Source organism: Excalfactoria chinensis, chromosome 11 (genome assembly GCF_039878825.1).
Source record: "Excalfactoria chinensis isolate bCotChi1 chromosome 11, bCotChi1.hap2, whole genome shotgun sequence".
Classification (NCBI taxonomy): domain Eukaryota; kingdom Metazoa; phylum Chordata; class Aves; order Galliformes; family Phasianidae; genus Excalfactoria; species Excalfactoria chinensis.
The window spans coordinates 8,000,048-8,017,110 of NC_092835.1; the positions used below are offsets into that span (position 1 = coordinate 8,000,048).

General features: G+C 45.5%; 1 protein-coding gene across 1 annotated transcript in view; it reads left to right on the forward strand.

Annotated features, from left to right (window-relative positions):
• The first annotated feature begins 15,651 nt into the window (after positions 1 to 15,651).
• Positions 15,652 to 17,063, forward strand: part of BEAN1 (brain expressed associated with NEDD4 1) — a 38,130-nt gene continuing 36,718 nt past the window's right edge. Inside the window, exons 1-2 of the mRNA XM_072346862.1 lie at positions 15,652 to 15,783; positions 16,556 to 16,627. Of these exons, the coding sequence (XP_072202963.1) occupies positions 15,753 to 15,783; positions 16,556 to 16,627 (103 nt within the window). The 5' untranslated portion in view covers positions 15,652 to 15,752. The remainder of the gene's footprint in view (positions 15,784 to 16,555; positions 16,628 to 17,063) is intronic.

Genomic DNA, 17,063 nt, shown 5'->3' on the forward strand with positions numbered 1-17,063 from the left:
AAAAAGTTTGATTCCTTCTCTGCCAATTGCCATGAGGAAACTCCAGATCAAACACGCTTTAGCACAAGCTGTATTAAAAAACAAAATGGATGTGCTAATTATGTTACAATGAAATGCATTTTTCCAAAGCAGGAATTTGATTAAACAGCTACTCGCAACTTGTAGCAGAGATTTTCATAAAGGTTTTCATTATGAGTTTAATTAATATGCATTTTAAAATCTTATCCCTAAAAACGTATCTTAAATTATTATTTTATTGCATTCACACTGAGCAGTCCGTGCCATTTCACAAAGGTTTTTACTCCCGCCCTATCAGATATTTTTATAAAGTAATGACTTGTAACTGGAATCCTTGATAGGTACCAAAGCAGCAATGAAAAGTGGCCTGAATGCCAAAACCAGGTGCGTGGCCACGCTGCCCAGCAAGACTGCAATTCCTACTGCTCAGAGAAACAAGAGTTGTACCAGGTGCTACCACAGACAGTAAAAATGTAACAGCAAAAAGTGAAAATACATTCATTATAATAGGAAGAGGAGGGGGAAAAAAAATGTTTTGAGTCCCTGTTTCCTTTCTGCAGTGAGTGCAGCCCTTCCCTCCCTTCTCCCTGCACTGAGGGCACTGAACGAAGCCGCACAGCGCGAACCGAGCCCAGCAGCGCCGCGCGGTGGCGCCCGGCCCCAGCGCTGCTGCACCGCTCCCCGCGTCGGGCCCTTCTGTCGGCCGCTCACGGGGTGTTTTACGCACGATCACTAAGGTTACTAATTCCAGAGGGTTAATTCGATCGGCTTCATGCTTTACCGCTGACTTCACAGAATTCCCTGACCTTCCCACAAGCCAGAAAAGCTACGAAGCCTGGGTTCTGAAGGGGAAAGCAGCGATCTCGCTGAGGCGGAGCTCTGAAGGGCACGGAGGGCGAGGAAATAGCTCGGAGGAGAGGATGTGAGCTCCAGATGTCTCCCTCAGAAGGCACCATCATCCCTGGCAGCCCCGCTCGGGGCACTCTGCGCCCTGCCCAGCTGTCGCTGTGACCCGCGTGTCCCCGATGCTGGTCGGGGTCTGTCCCACTGCCTTCTCCTTTCCCTGCAACTGCTTATCAGGATGTTCTCAAGCATTTCCAAATCGTTTTTATAATCAGTGATTCTTACAGAACAGTTGGGTTTTGCTGTGAACAAATGTACTGCTGTATGAACACATTAGTCATGGTTTGTGTATCAGAAACACACAGCAAAGCTTTCCAAGCAGCCACACAAACAAACCAAGGAAAAAAACAGACAGCAGAAGTTCCCAGCAACAACCTGGGACGTACCCACAGAAACAACTCCATGCAGGACACCCCAGCCACTCGAGTTTTGAGCGGCTGACAGCTTCCTAAAGTTGGAGTATTTTGCCACCACAAACACAGCAGGCAGGCAGACACAAGTTTGCATTGCCCTCCCAGCAGTGCAGACCTTAAGAACAACAGCTGTGCCATAGCAGCCAGGTACGACCCTGAGAAGCAAGAACTACAGTGTTTGTGTGCAGTATGACCCAGGTGGGTCAGAGACATGATTTGTCAACAGCCAGTGCTGCAGCCATCCTGTATGCAACATCAAGGGAGCAGAAGCAGGAGGTGAGAGGGGATCCACCAAGACAGTAGCCTGTGCCAAGGCAACACCAAGAAACAGCCCTGCAGAGCGAGCAAAGTGCAAGGCACAAGGCAGCTGGAAGCACTGGGCAGTAGTGCTGCATCTCCTGACACAACATTGCTGTCTCATTACAGTGATTTGGCAGTGACCTCTCATTACCTTCTGCACGGCTCCGGTCTGGCTCTCAGCACAGGCACAGACCTGGCACAACTTACTGAGTTGGAGCATCAGTTGGAGAAAGTGATAAACATTGAATCCTTACTGAAGAGCCATAACGAGTGTTAGAACACAGACTTGTTTTGTTTTTCAGTGAAAAAGAATTAGCTAGAAAGATTAAGTGATCCTCTTCTGCTCAGTAAAGCAACATTGAACACCTTCCTATAAGATAAAGTATCAACCTATATCAGACTCGGTCTTCCTCCATTTTGTTGAAACATTCAGATTTGTTTGGATGTCGATGCAAGCAGTTGGCAAGCAGGCATGGCATTCTGCAGGCACAGCTGTGGATAACCCATCTGCAGCCACACATCGCTCTGAAGGAGCTGGGAGCTCACATGGCTGCCACAGGAAGGATACATGGCAGAACACACAGTGGTCACCAAAGAAACCTGGGCAGAGCTGAGGGCATCAATATGCACTCATGGAGTTAACACTCATTAAGTGTTCAAAGCAGTGTTCTGATAGGTTGTCTGGCCACTGTCTTCCCCTCCACGTGCCCTGGCAACCAGACACACACCCCTTCTCCCCCCCCCACATTATTGCAAGGGACAGTTAATACACCCCAAAATATTCTAAGTAAGTAACATTCTCTGATGATTACACATTTTAAGGATGAAAGCTTTAATACTTTTCATTATTTTCCAGCAACTTCCAGGCACAAGAAATGTTTGCAGAAGATCCCAAGAGATCTATATTGAAACATACTCATACACACACCTGGCCCTGCACAGTGTATAGCATCATTCCCACTGCAATTAACAGAGAACATGTGGCACAAGGCACAGGCAGCACCTACACTTCATAGGTCATGGTGAGCAAGTGATGGGTACACAGAGAATGTGAGGGACAGTTGGAGCAAGATAGACACATACACTCAGAAACTAAACTTACAATGTTAGGCATTTAAAATAAGTGCAATAGCCACACAGTATTTATTACATGAAGAAACACTGTTGAGAAACGCAGCACAGATTTTGTTTTTATGAGATGCTAAATGTACAACCAACATGCCTCACATGGCTCCATATGGGGGCTATGCTTTATGGGACTTACATAAAGCTCACATTTAGTCTGGGGACTCAAGTTTCAGTGCCTTTTCATTCCTTTAATTCTGCCTCTCAGAAATATGTTTATTTAAGTCATTCACATAAATTACACCAGACTTTTGTTGCAACTGCCCAAATTATCCTATTTTAGACCATAATCAATAACGAAAACTCAGCTTTTGCTTGCATAGCTATGAGATTCGCTTCTTTAATCTCTGCCCTTCTCTGATACTTTCAGACACTAGGTTTGGACACCCTCTGGTCCAAATCCTTCACAGCACAGAAGGAGGTTCATGAAGAACATTTACCTCCAGTCAATATCCCTTTGACCACAGAAAGCTCACCCCAGGATAGTTCTGGAAACCGTAGGAAGCAGCCAAACAGTTGAGCAAGCTTTAATTTTGATGACAGCAGCTGTTTGGGCTAATGGCCAAGGGATGAGGCTCAGAAGCATCAGCACATAGAATTTAAGCTTAGGAGCTGACATGCTTTGGATGGGGCTGACTGTACTCCATTTAAGTAGAGAATTAAAAATAACTTGCACAACCAAGGCCTTACACAACCTGCTTGATGCACTGCCTTTTATTTTGATGCTTCACAAAGGTGCCTAGACTTGCAGCCCTACAAAAGGATCACTTCTGGCTCGGAGAGGAGCTGGAACTGCACAAGCTGTTAAGGATAATCACTGTGGAATACTCCTAGTGCACAGCAGCACAGACACTGCTACAGGGAACTCATATCAAGCACAGTTTGCTTGCAGCCGGCAGATTTAAACAGATTATGTCTCCAAACCTTCCTTTTGGCCTTCAATAACTATGCTATTAAAGAAGAGACCTTAGTTGGTGTCTTCAGAAGCTAGAATCTTCCTGTGGCTTCCTCCCTTTCAGAAAATGACATGGACAAAGCACCTGAGGCACTGCTAAGTACCCTGAGTGAGCAAAAACGGAAGTTACTGAGTCTCTTTCTTCTCCCCACTGTGATAAACCAGCCATCTTCTCTAAGTCCCTTACCAGATGGAGTACTGGGGGTGGCAGAGCCACACTTCTGCCCCCCAGCTGTGCTAACACACTATGGCTATTGGATTCTCTTAATGCTGAGAGATTTTCTAACACCATGCATTGAGAAAAGGATGGACATGACCCCCCCAGTGCAGGGCGGCTTCAACAGGAATGAGGTACCTGCAACTGCCAGCCCACCATGATGTGTGCTTCACAGACAAGGCTCTCCTTGAGCACACCTGCTGTGATCTCACCACAGCTCAGCTGCCTATGTAACACAGCTGGGCTGTCTGCACAGCATCAGCGCTGCCCCGAGGACCCCAACACACTTATCCTGCCCTAAGCACCTCTGATGAGCCGGGATCACATGATAATCTTTGGATAAAAGTTAAATCAATCACAGCACAGTATATTATGGGCACCAAATAAAGATGTGAAAACACCGTTACAGGACTCTGAAGAAGCATTTAGCAGAGAAATGCTGGTAGAAGCTTAATTACAGTGGCACTGCTGCCTGCTGCTCTGCTGGGCAAGCTCTTGAAGCCCTTCCAATAAAGTTTTGCTGTAATGGGAACAGTTCAAGCTGTGATAGCAGGTTTGCTACACAGAAAACATTACAGCAGTTTATCCTATTCTTTCCAATGCATGTATTTTGAAAGTTGTTTTTTTTTTTTCCTGCTGCATCACATATCAGTTGTCCTTATCTCTAGAGAGCACAATTGCCTTTTTTCTGCCACTTGGAACTAGTGCTGATTTTCAGATTCAGCTTAGAGTTTCACTCAACCTAAAATCAGCCGTTTTCACATATCTCATTTTTGGAGGGTTTTTATCAAATGCTGAGCATATGATTGCACTATACCCAAGCAATCTTTTCTGCTAGGAATTTACCTTACCCAGAAGCCTGAGAGAATACAGAAGTAGGTGAAGGAAGGACTGAGAGTCAAATAGTTTGAGTCATCTACAATAAGAGTTTTCCTATCCCTGACATCAGACAGTAGAAGACCATGGAAAAACTGGAGTCCTCAACACTTAGGACAGAGTCTGGAATTGCTCAGCTTCATGCTATTTTGTGTCCTTACCATCCTCCTTCCCTAACAGGAATGGTTCCTTCCATCCTCCCTCCCACGCCTTTTCCCTCACCCCACCCTTTCCAACCAAGACCCCAGATCCATTTTCTTGTCACACCTATTCACAAATAAAACCGGAAGGTCCCCACTGGAATTTATTAAACCTCATCTGTCTTTCTCTTCTACAATTCTATTTCACATCACCCAACTCAACAAAGACAAGGCAACAAACCCCACAGGGAAATCAAACCAACTCTGTCTGTATAAAATTCATACAGACCAGTCACACAGTATGTAGTGTAAAAGAACAGGGCACCATGGCACAAATTTATTCTGCAAAGAGCAGATCCATTCAGTGTCAATCAGCTTCAAGTTTCAGACTGACTTATCTTCAATGGCATGATCTAAATCAATTTGTGTACAAATGTTATTATCAATCGTCCGTCGTTTACTCTCAGCCTCTAATACCATGTTTAAATATTAAGTCATTTTCCTTAATCCTATCTCTAGCAACCCTGGGATTCTGACTATCCTACGAGCAATCCTGTTTTCCATGTAACTGCCTAATGGTATACCCAAAATTGGTAAATTATTAGCTTGTCCAATTGTTTATGCTTAGTAAGGCATTAAAACACAGTAAATGACTGTAAGCCTTTACTTCTCAAAGGAATAAATAAGGTCATGTCACTTAACATCTATTTAACCTAGCAAAATACAGTACAAATACATTATTCACATGAGAGCTTTCTATTTTCCTGGGTCTTGTGTTAGTAACATCCTTTTACTTGCACTAGTAATTAATTCCTTTCAATGTCAGGGGGATAACTTTGATAAACTGATCCCTTTGATAAGAATTTGTGAGTGAATTAACCTGCCTTGGCTGACTTTACATGAAAAAGCTTGAAATATTAAATGTCAGACACACAAGTATAATTTTACTGTAACTGATGTAAGCTGCTAAACCCACATGGAAACCCACATACATAAAGGAGATGACATGCCCAGTTTCTCAGGGTTTCCCTATTTCTTGTGCCCCTTCCTCCATGGAGATTAGCAGATCTTATAGGGAAGCACCATGCCTTTCCCAGGCCTGTGCTCCTGTGCAGCCACAATGCCTAAGAGCTGCTCCAGGGGAGACAAGACTCTGTAGATAAATCTCTTTACAGCAGCACTAATCCCTTTCTATCAATAAAAGGAGAACTCCTCTTTACTTGCCTGCGTCTTGGAGCTGCTGCCCCACAGGCTTACATCTGCAGTCTGGTAAATGCAGCTGAATGTTGGTTTCTAGTTGGCCCCAACATCTCCATTGCTCCTCACAGGAGCACAGCTGCATTCAAGAGGTAACTGAAGGGGAATGGAGAAGTGAGCAAGTACAAAACACCCTACGTGGATGGGATGCATTTTCATTCTGTTGTCAGTTCAGATTGTCAGAAACAAAATGATCTTGAAAGTAATAGAAAATCAGTGTAATAACACTGTCCTCAGTGTGGCTTTGAGATCCATTTAGGGGAGCCCCACCGGTAAAGTACACATATAATTACAGCCAAAGCTGTATTTAGCTTCAGACTAAACGCCATTGTGAGGGAGTGTATTAAATAATGCATTTCCCCAGTGCTTTTTACTGAATATGTGATCGTTCTCTATATTATTGTTTGGATAAGAAATTCTAGCAGCTTTACAGCTAATATGCACACACATTTGAAAATTTCAGCAGAGCAGAAAGTGTCTGCACCCTTGGGATGCGATCACTGATGCATAAGAATCTCACCATATTTCTGCTGCACCCTCCTTCACCTGGGAAGTGAACTGAGCTCTAAGGAAGCAGAAGCATCCAAGGGACCGAGGGCCTTGGTGCTGTACCAGCACTGCAGTGCTACAACCTGGTGAGGTTTCCCCCAGGTTCTGGGTAGGAGCCATTCTGTGGCCCACAGCACGTTTATTTCTCAGGTGGATGCACAGCAGCGAGCAAGCAAAACTCCCTGTTCACTGTGTGACTGTCGTCACTGCAGGCATTGTTAGCTAAGTGTATATAAAACATAAATGAGGGCTCCCCATCTTTTTACAGCATGTACCGACTCCCTTCCTTCCTTCTCTCCTTCCTTCCTTCCTTCTCTGTCAGAGGCAGACCCCATATATACTCTCACAAATTTGTTCAGTTTGACTTAAGTGTCAAGTTTCATCACTAAATTTTTTATCAGTATTTTCCATGCCAGATGCACATGTGTGTCAGCTGGCATTGCCTTTCAAGCTGATAAAATAATAGTACATCAGGAGAAGACTGCAGTCACAGCAGCGATACCAGCTGTTTTCTGGACAGCCGTTGCTGGGATATCACGGTCAATTTAATGGGACATTTCACAGCAGGATGGAGACATTCTCCCATTTTGAAGTGCGGTCATAGTCAGGAAGAAGGCTAGAAAAATTGGCATTGCTATGTCTGTATTTATTCTTGCCCTGTTGTTAACAGTTGCTGCATTTACAAGGCAATAAATACTTTTTTTTTTTTTTTGCCAGGCCTGCAAATATATGGAGAAGTTTACAACTCAAGTTATCTGTCCTTCTTAAACCCTGCAAGTTTGTAACCAGCCTTCTTGGTGGCACAACATGCTGTAAAGAACTCTACAGCCATCACCTCAAAGTTCTGTAGCACAGAAGAGTACAGAATCATTACATGTATGTATTTATAAATATATAAACATTTTTCAATGCTATTTCACACTGTAGATGTAGATGTGTTAAGCAGTTTAGCAGCTATCTGTTTTTGTCCTAAGTTTTAAGTTTTGTATAAAACAAAATGTTATCTTCATTTTGTCCAGAGACATCACACAAACGAATGTATTACACAGAAACGTCCAAGCCTACCATTGTGTAAATAACTCATTGTGAACACAGGAGGTGGTAACACTCGTGAACCAGCCGTTACCTCCTGAGCAGTTCACTGCACACACAGGCAGTTGCAGCCACCACACAGCAGATGGCACAGCAAGCAGCTCGCTGCTGCCTGACAGTACTGCCAGGCTTCCCCTGAGCGCGGCCACAAAACCTGACAAGCTAAACATGAAGCAGGAGTTCAGAGCAGAGCTCTGCATTATGCTTAGTGAGTCTGGATACAGAGAAATAACAGGCAGAAACTATGTAGACAACTGTAGACAACGAACTCTGGGAACCCGACTGGCAGAAGGCAACTGTTCTCCTTCAGGATAAAAGAAATTACTTGAGTGCATCAATGCTTGGGTTGGAATTTGCACGCTGCTTCGTGTGCATGCTTTACTCATTCACAGAAGGTGGTTTCTGCTAACAACTCTCAGTAGTCTGAATAAAGCAATCCCTACAATACTGACCAAATACTAACAAAGAACAAATCATGTACAGGAATAAGAAAAGTTAATTTTCAAGCTAACAATCAAAAAGAGCACAAAAACACTCAGTAAAGCCCAAGTGCACATTGCTTTCTTTGGTCTCCATTTGGCTGTCAGTACATTTTTGGGTAACTCTGGAGCAAATTTTGACATGTAACAATGCGGGGCTGCCCTGTACAACTTGTACTGAAACAGTGAGCAGCAGAGACACGACTCAGTGCGTGTTTGCACCACTTCATCTTTCTGTTGGGCTTTTGAGAAAAGTCAGTTGTCCTTTTAAGTGCTAAGAAACACAAACCTGCCCTCTCCTTCATGATTACAAAGCACTAACTCGAGCAGCTTGTGCCCTCCTTCTCCCATTCCCTGCTGTTTCTGCGCCAAAAGGTAACCACAATTTCCAGCTCCCAAGTGAGGCCAGTTTTAGCTATACCTTAGAGCAGTCACTCACAGCTTCTTTGTAAGTTTATGCTCACTTCTGAGAATGTCTTGCTTTATCAAGAGGATACACAAAGGCTGACCAGACATCCATGCTGCCAATCTCCTAATGGAAGTCTCACTCAGCAGCCCCTCTGACACTGCAGCAACCCAGTTCAGCTCATTTCTTTCTGGCACCATGCTTTCACAGTCTGTGCCATGCTGTTTGCTCTTTCCACTGCATTAAGCACCAACCCAAAGCTGTCAGAGACAAAGTTTTATCTGCTCCTAAACCCCTGTGCCTCTTGAATAGTATAACCCTCAGGGTCCATTTCTTCTTCTTCACTTTGCTCTGTTCCTTTTGTCCCCAAGCCTCGCATTTCTCTACAATAAATCTACAATAAATAGAACAAGATGCCCCAGCTGCCCACCTCCCCAACCCATTTATCACCGTGCTTCTGCTTCCTAGCAAGTGAACTGTTTTTGAGGTTCTAAATTAATTGCCAGTTTGCTCATGCTACCACAGACTTATTTCCACAGGTAAGGCCAATTAAACAAGTGAATACGCTACATCCTGATTTTAGTTAGCTAATAGATAACTAAAGGGAAAAAAGTGTCCTTGTAAGTGGTACCCATCAGTCAGGACAGCCGAAAAACACTTGGAGGGTGTCGTTGGATTTCTTTTGAACTGGTTTCTTATGGAGTCTGGCTGCATCTAGATCCTCCCACAGCAATCCTTCTAGCAGAGCCTCACAGCTGTAGAAGGCACAACAAGACTGCACAGCCAACACTACTACAAAGGCTCTACCTCACCCCCATTTATGCATGCACAATGAAACCCAATGCGAGTTCTACCAGGTTTCCAAGAGCCCGAGGGTATACCCCAAGTGTCTGATCCTCAGTCTCCATCTCTTCCTTTCTTCCTTCTGTTATGAGAAAGGTTTAAGGTGCCCATGAGGAACTTTATACTATACTGCATTCTTAAGAATTCTACCACCTTTCAGAGATCCTACAGACTCAGAAAGACTTCATAAATAGAATAGCAATAAAATCTAGAGATGGTGGCTAATGTGTTCATTGGTAAGACAAAAGACAGTGAGTTACAAGGCTTCCCCTATACCAAGGTAAGCTAAATATTTCTTGCTTGCACACAACAGTTTCAGAAAGATAAGTTCAACTCCAAATATATATTTCATTTGCTGCCACAATGGTTGTTTCTCTTTTGTATTCATTTTTGCTTTACGTTAACAAATGCCCAGCTGGATTCATATGCCAGCCTATGCAAGAAATCCTGGAGCCTTCTCCCCAAGAGCCCTCTATCAAATACTTGAAAGAAAAAAATGCTGGTAGTAAAAGACACATACATATTTCAGGGTCTGCCTATATACAATAAGAAATAAATCACAGAAGCCCTGCCTTCCACAAAGTTATACTGACCAACCAGCTTTGCAGCAGTAGCAAAACCAGCTTTGGTGAGCAGTTTCCCTTCATTTCACTTCCATCCTTCATGCAATGGGCATGCAGCTGGTGGCTGTGCACGTAGCTTGCTGTGCCTGGGCAGGGTGAGGTACCCCAACACACACAGACCTGGCCTTGGGAATGCCCTGCTTTGCTGTGAGACTCCAACACTGAGAAGACACAACTGCTCAAGAGAGCCCACGGCGTGCAAATGTCCTGCAGCACTCCTATGGGAGGATTGCTGTCAGCACTGGTTGCAGCGGTGCTACCTAATTCCAAGTGCTCTGTATGACATAACTCAGTATTTCTTTGTACATCTCTGTGTATGCTTATATGTATAGATCTCCAGGGATACATGTTGAAATCTGTTAGTAATCCACTGCCTATCTTTCATTTCAAAAACACAATTAGAATTTATGACAAATCTAGGCAAGGACTAGTGGAAATAAACACTGACAGTCTGCATTCACTGTCAGATGCTTTGAGGTCCTAGAAAGGTCAATACAAAATAAATCGCATAATTAACTGTAAATTCAATTAAAAAGTCACAGAATGAGAGAGAAAAGAACACTGAGATCAAATTTTCCCATTTGCATCCTTACGCATTAACTCAGTTGGCATCAGGAAGACTGAGGAAAAAAGACAGACAACGAGAGAAGCGTTATAAGCTTTTCAATAAGAATCTTGGACCTAATTATTTCCTGGTGTGCACACAGAAGCATTAAAAATACACATGTGCAGATGGCAAAGACAGCATAATTCACCATCCTCCTCACAAGTCTGCAAGTGAAGTCTGCAGGTGAATAAATAAGAAACTGAACCTGGCCCCATTCCAGTGCCTAAGAGCACCTTTCGTTCCATAAAAAAAGACAGCTGGCAGCTCTAAAAATTAGAAAAATAGCCTCTGAGAATTTGGGTATGACATAAAATTCCCACAAAATACCTTCTTGACGTAGCAACTACAGACACGAACAAAGAGCCTCAGCACCCTGCATCTCATTGCTTTACAGGGCACGTAACAGAGGACAACTTCTGCCCTTGGGTCTCAGCGCTTCTCTATAATATCTTTTATTTGTATGCTTCATCTCTATTAATAATTTAAAATGATTTTTCCTAGTGACAGATTTTATGCCTAAAGAACTAAATCACTTGATTCAAACCTCTAGAAAATATATTTAATATAAATATGCTGGTCCTAAAAATGCTAGCTGAAAAATGTTATATATTCAAAGTTCCATCCTTTTCATTAAGATAGCTTTGGGTACAGAAGAATTGCCTTTTGTTAGTAATTCCGCACTATGTCCAAACTCAGAAAATCCTTAGCATCTTGCTGGGAATTCATTTTGGTTTAATCATATTCAAATCCACTGCCTGAAAATTGCCAGCCTGAAAACTATTCTCACCCTAAGATTTCTTAGAAATGTGAATTAGCAAATCTTAAGTAAGCAATTGAATTTGAAAACTTAACCACCCATCCTCACCCAGCAGGAATCTCATTCACTACAGACCTTAGAAACATAACTGAGCTCATTGCTTGCCATGACTCCTGCTTGAAATACACTAGTAGGACAGGAAGAAACAGTGAGAATGAGAAATGTAAGATGGGGGCGCTGATGGGAGAATTCCAGAAGTATCACATGCAGCGGCCCGAACAAAGAGAAGGGTATAGCAGCTGTACTAATATGCAAGCCACAATATGGACATAGCATCCCAGACTCTTCCATTAAAAATAAAATGAAATCCATGCCCACAAGGTGAACCCGACTCACTGCACTCATGCAAGTGGATCCATAGGCAGTGAAACAATTTCATGCTTGTGGCAAATAGGAGTTACTTTGAACCTGAGATCAGCAAACCTGTTCCACTCCTACGTCAGTTCAGGGGTAAGTGACCTATTTCAAGCCCATCAAATGTCACATGATGTTTACATCAACTAACATATATTGCAACATATCATATATCATCATATACCACACGCATTGCTTATAGCCATTTTACTGACATTCCAAAGGACCTTTACTGCCAGAACCCAGCTCACTGTATAACAGCATGAACAGACAATTCTAATGAGATGTAGGGAAAACCTCTCTACCACATAGTTATCACTGGGACAGGACCTAGAGGATGAGAGTCTCCCAGCTGGGAGATGCCCCAGCCTGGTGGGATGGGGCTCTGCACACCCCGTTTCATGGGGCTGCTGTCACCAGATGAGACGGGTCCTTCCAGGAGCCCCTTTCAACCTTCACTGCTGCACAGTTCCCTGAGATCAGTGGGAAAGGCCTTCCCCTGGCACGGGGTGAGTAAGGACAGCAGAAAACAGTGGCTGCACAGATTTATGCCACACGTCTCAAATTCATACCACTACTCTCTTTTTTTAAAGGAAAACCATGTAAAAATCTCTGAAAATACAATTTCAAACAAAATGTTGTTGCTTTTCAAAGAATTAATTTGAAAATAAAAATTAGGCGTTCAGATCCTCCATGCCAAAATGACTGCCTTCTTTATAGCTGAAATATTTTTAGAAGCAGAGTGATGATGTTTATTCACTCATTTTAAACAGAGTAATTTGAAAAGCTTTCCATCAGAAGCTTCTTGTTATGGTCATTACACTTCAGAGCAGTGCAAGCTGTGAGAGCAGGAGGTGCTTCCTACCAGACTCCTCTCGAGGCATTTTATCACACAAGAACTGTGTAATCCAACAGACATCTACTTCATTACCACCTTTTCAATTAAGAAGAAAAAGATGTGATGAACAGTGTCTCCTAAAGCCTCGTTACCAACACATAACAAGCTTTTAGTCAAAAAAATACCTCATTTAAAATCAGAAATGTAAAACTGATTTCAGTATACAAAACCAGGCTGTATCAGTGTGCTGGTGTGGATGGCACCACGGCCAATACTCACAGGCATCAGCCCCACACCGGGCTGCTCCCACCCGAGCCATGGGCACAGGCAACAAGAGGCAGGGCTGCACTCCGGCACTCAGCAGCCTCTGCTAACTGGGCAGGTCTGCAATAGCATTCCTGGATTATGGAATCATCCAAGAATAAAATGATCTGTCTTCAGCGAGGCCTCTCACACCGACTGCCTTTTACTAGTACATGGGAAAACAACCATAGCTTTTTAAACTTCCATCTACAATGAATGCCATCCCAGACCTTGCAGAAATGTACCCGAGCTCCTGCCTTGCACACTCCTGATTTCAAAAGCTTGAGAGAAAAGCTCCTCAAGAAGAGACACCATTCAGAGCAGACACAGTGGCTTGAACCGCTGCTGCAGACAGACACAGCTGCGTGGTACTGCTCAAACTGTGTGAGCACAGCCCCTGCCTGAGGTGTGGAGCTGGTGTGGTTCATGTGTATGACTGAACCAGAAGGAATCCCCAGAGATGGAACACATGGAGTGAAAAGGTAAAATACAGACACAGCTCCATACATATTTACTGCAGATATGAAAATCAGTGAAGTGAGCAAAACCTGCAACAGTTGCGTAAATCCAGGATGAGCACTGCTAAATGCCCAGAAGTTTGTTTGCTACAGTGAGGCTTCTGTGGCCTCTGTTGGATCGTGTATTACACACAGTGCTGCACGGCCCAGAAACAAACAGCTCTGTGTCAGGGGCCACCACAGCTCCTCCTGGGAACACAGGACATGACTGTCACAGAAAAGAGCACACAGCCAGGCCCAGGCAGGACTTCTACAGCCAAATGTGAAGCTGCTTCCCCAGAATCAAAGTCAACTATCTGTATATTCTCAGTCTGTTGGCTCTTTTCATTGCCTGTGCATAGACTTTGCAGCCAAACATAAAGCTCACAGCCTGCTGAATCAAGATTAATGTGGACACTGACTAAATGTAAGGCACCATTTGGGAAAGACGCCATCACCAAAATCTGCAGAAGTGCTAAATGTTGGAAAATTCAAAATTTTAGGTGGAGAAAGCATCTTAATGTCCTTAAGCACAACGCTGTGTGTGCAACTGACTCTTCACACGGGAATCCAATACACCAGCAGGCAGTCAGTGCGCCTGTCTGAGCTGTCAGGGAGAACCTCTGTCTGCCCAACCACACAGATGACCAAGGGCCCCAGAAGGAAGTCACGTGGCTTCCTGTTACTCAAGTGGTACAGAAGGAGTCTTTCAAGGAATTGAATAATCTGATGGATTCCTAATCATAAAATTAATAGCGGAGAGATGAGTTAATTACATCCAAGTTCCAAAGATTTTGGCAATAAGCACAAGAATCGCTGAGCCGCAATGAAATCTACTAATAAATTTCCAGTAAACCCATCAGCCACCTCAGACATGCTGCTTAAAATGCCTGCCTGGAATAAAAAATAATGATAGGTATAAAAAAAAAGAAAGAAGGGGTGGATAAGAGCATCAAACTTCTTACAGGAGGACCTGAGAGTTCACAAGCTTTTCATCGACCTCAGACTTCATTACACCTCTGCAGCCATCAGCTCTGAGCCAGGGGGAAATTAAACGGCCTGAGTGTGGATGGCACAGCTGCTGCAACAGGAGGGAACTGCTCAAAGGCCACAAAGCCCCAGCCAGTGTGGAGCTGCCCCACGGCTGTGTGCTGCATTGCCCCCTCAAGGCAGTGTACATGGGAGTATTCTACACCATCTGCTTCACATAGATGAAAGAAAGACAGTGCCAGTGTAACACATTTCCTAGAACAATCTGAAATGCTGCTGGAAGAAAACACCAAGAGGCTGTATTTCTCACATTCTCTACCTAAGTGGCTAATAATGTGCCTTTGTTGCATTTTTTTTTATTTCTTCTCAACACAGTGACCCATTGTGAAAGTTCACATACATCGGTACCACTGCAGTTCTGCTGCCTGTGGTTCTAGTGCTGGGGCTCTTAGCATTTGTAATAAGGAACACCACTGGGGATCTTGGCAATAACTGGATCTCACTATTGCAGATGGCTCTCATAGAATAACTAAAGTTGGAAATGATCTCTAAGACAATCCATGATCCATCGACCCACCCCTACCGTACCCACTAAACCACGACCCTCAGTGCCACATTTCAACATTTCCTGAACACCACCAGGGACAGCGACTCCACCACCTGCACAGCCTGTGCCAGCGCATTACTGCTCTCTCGGAGAAGAAATTTCCCCTAATGCTCAACTTGGATATCCCCTGGCACAACTCGAGGCCATTTCCTCTCGTCCTAAAGGGCTCCCAGCGTTCCCCCGTCCGCCCGCAGCGCCACGCTCGGTTTCCCGCAGCCGTCCCCCGGCACCCTCCTTCCCACCGCCGGAGCCGCCGGAGGGGCGGGGAAGGAGCTGAGCCGCCCCGAGCCCGCTGCGTCGACACCCCCGCGGCCGGGCCGGGCCCTCCCAGATGCGCGGCTCCGCGCCCCGCGCCCCGGCGGCGGGCAGGGCCGGGCAGGGTGAGCGGCGGCGGCCGGCCCTCGGGGGGAGGAGGTCGGCCGCCTCCGCCCGCCCCCCGCCTGCGGCCGCCGGCCCCGGCCCCGCGCGCAGGAGGAGGCGGTGGCTGCGCCCGCCCAGCCGCCCGCCCGCTCGCCCGCCGCCGGGGAGCCGCGGCCGAGGCGCATGGAGACAGCGGCCGCCGCCGCGGGCTGGGGTAAGGCGGAGGGCGACGGGGCCGTGCCGGGAGTCTCCCCGCGGCGGGGGGCGGCGGGGCCCGGGGCGGGAGCGGCCGCGGGAAGTTGGAGCTGCGGGAACCCCCGAAAGAAGAGCCCGCAGAGAGGCACCGGAGGGAGAAGGCGCTGCCGGCTGCGGGCAGGGGCCGGGAGGTGCTGCTGCCCGCCGGCCGCTCCGGCTAACGGCGGGGACGGAGCGGCTGTGATTTAGGGCACGTCTTACCCGCGTGCATTATGTTGAGCCCGAGTGTAAATCTTTGAAGCGAGAGTTATAAATATTAACGCTTAAACGCATAGGGGCAGAGCGTGTGTTAGAATGTACAATACATTCATTCCGAGCCGGTCTGCCACAAGCACGTGCCTGGTGCATGCAAGGTGCGCTCAAACAAAGCGGGAAGCGGTGGCCCTGTCTGACAGCGGCACTGCCCGTCTCGGTGGCTGGGAATGACTTTACAACAACAATTACCATATTTACATAACACGGTGCTGTTTAGACACGGGGCTTTGAACCTAAGAAACGTTCGTGCCCTACCTCACATCATTTCCCGAACCGGGGGGATTCCTGGAAGTTGGAAACAACGCTTTGTTTATTTCTTCTGCCCCCATTCAGGCACGATCTGAGCGCACATCCACGTCTGAGACGTGTAATGCTGCCCTGCAGAGCGGTGCCCACAGGCACACCGTGTGTCCTCCGACAGCTGCTTCCAAAGCAAAACCCAGCAGTTATTAAGGACTTTCTCTTTCTCTCCACAGTTATTTTCTTCCATCTCCCTCTCATCTCCGGGAGCTCCATCCGGATTGGGATAGGCAGCAACTCCAGCCTCTGTAAGTAGCTTCTCCTTATGTTTTAACTGCACTAACGTATGCCTTACACCTGTATACAGCTGTAGCAATAGCATAGCTGAAGTCCTCTGGCAGATAAACATCAAACTGTGCACAAGCAAATCTCTTCCTGACCAAGGAAACAATGGAATTATCAGAAACTGGGATCTTCACACAGACAAAACACAGAGACGGGTGACAGAACTGCCTGAAACAGAGCCATACTACCTGGCCTCAGGCACAGCTACTTCAATAATTCTGTTTTTAATGCTCAGCATTTTCCCCCACAACAAATTAACACAGAGCTGCTGCAACTGATCTACAAATTGAGCCCATCAGTCAAAACTGATATCACTTTGGCACTCGTTAATGTAATGTGGCTAAAAAAATCACTTCCAATCACTGAAATAAAATGCAGATATCTGCCTTCCTTCCACTC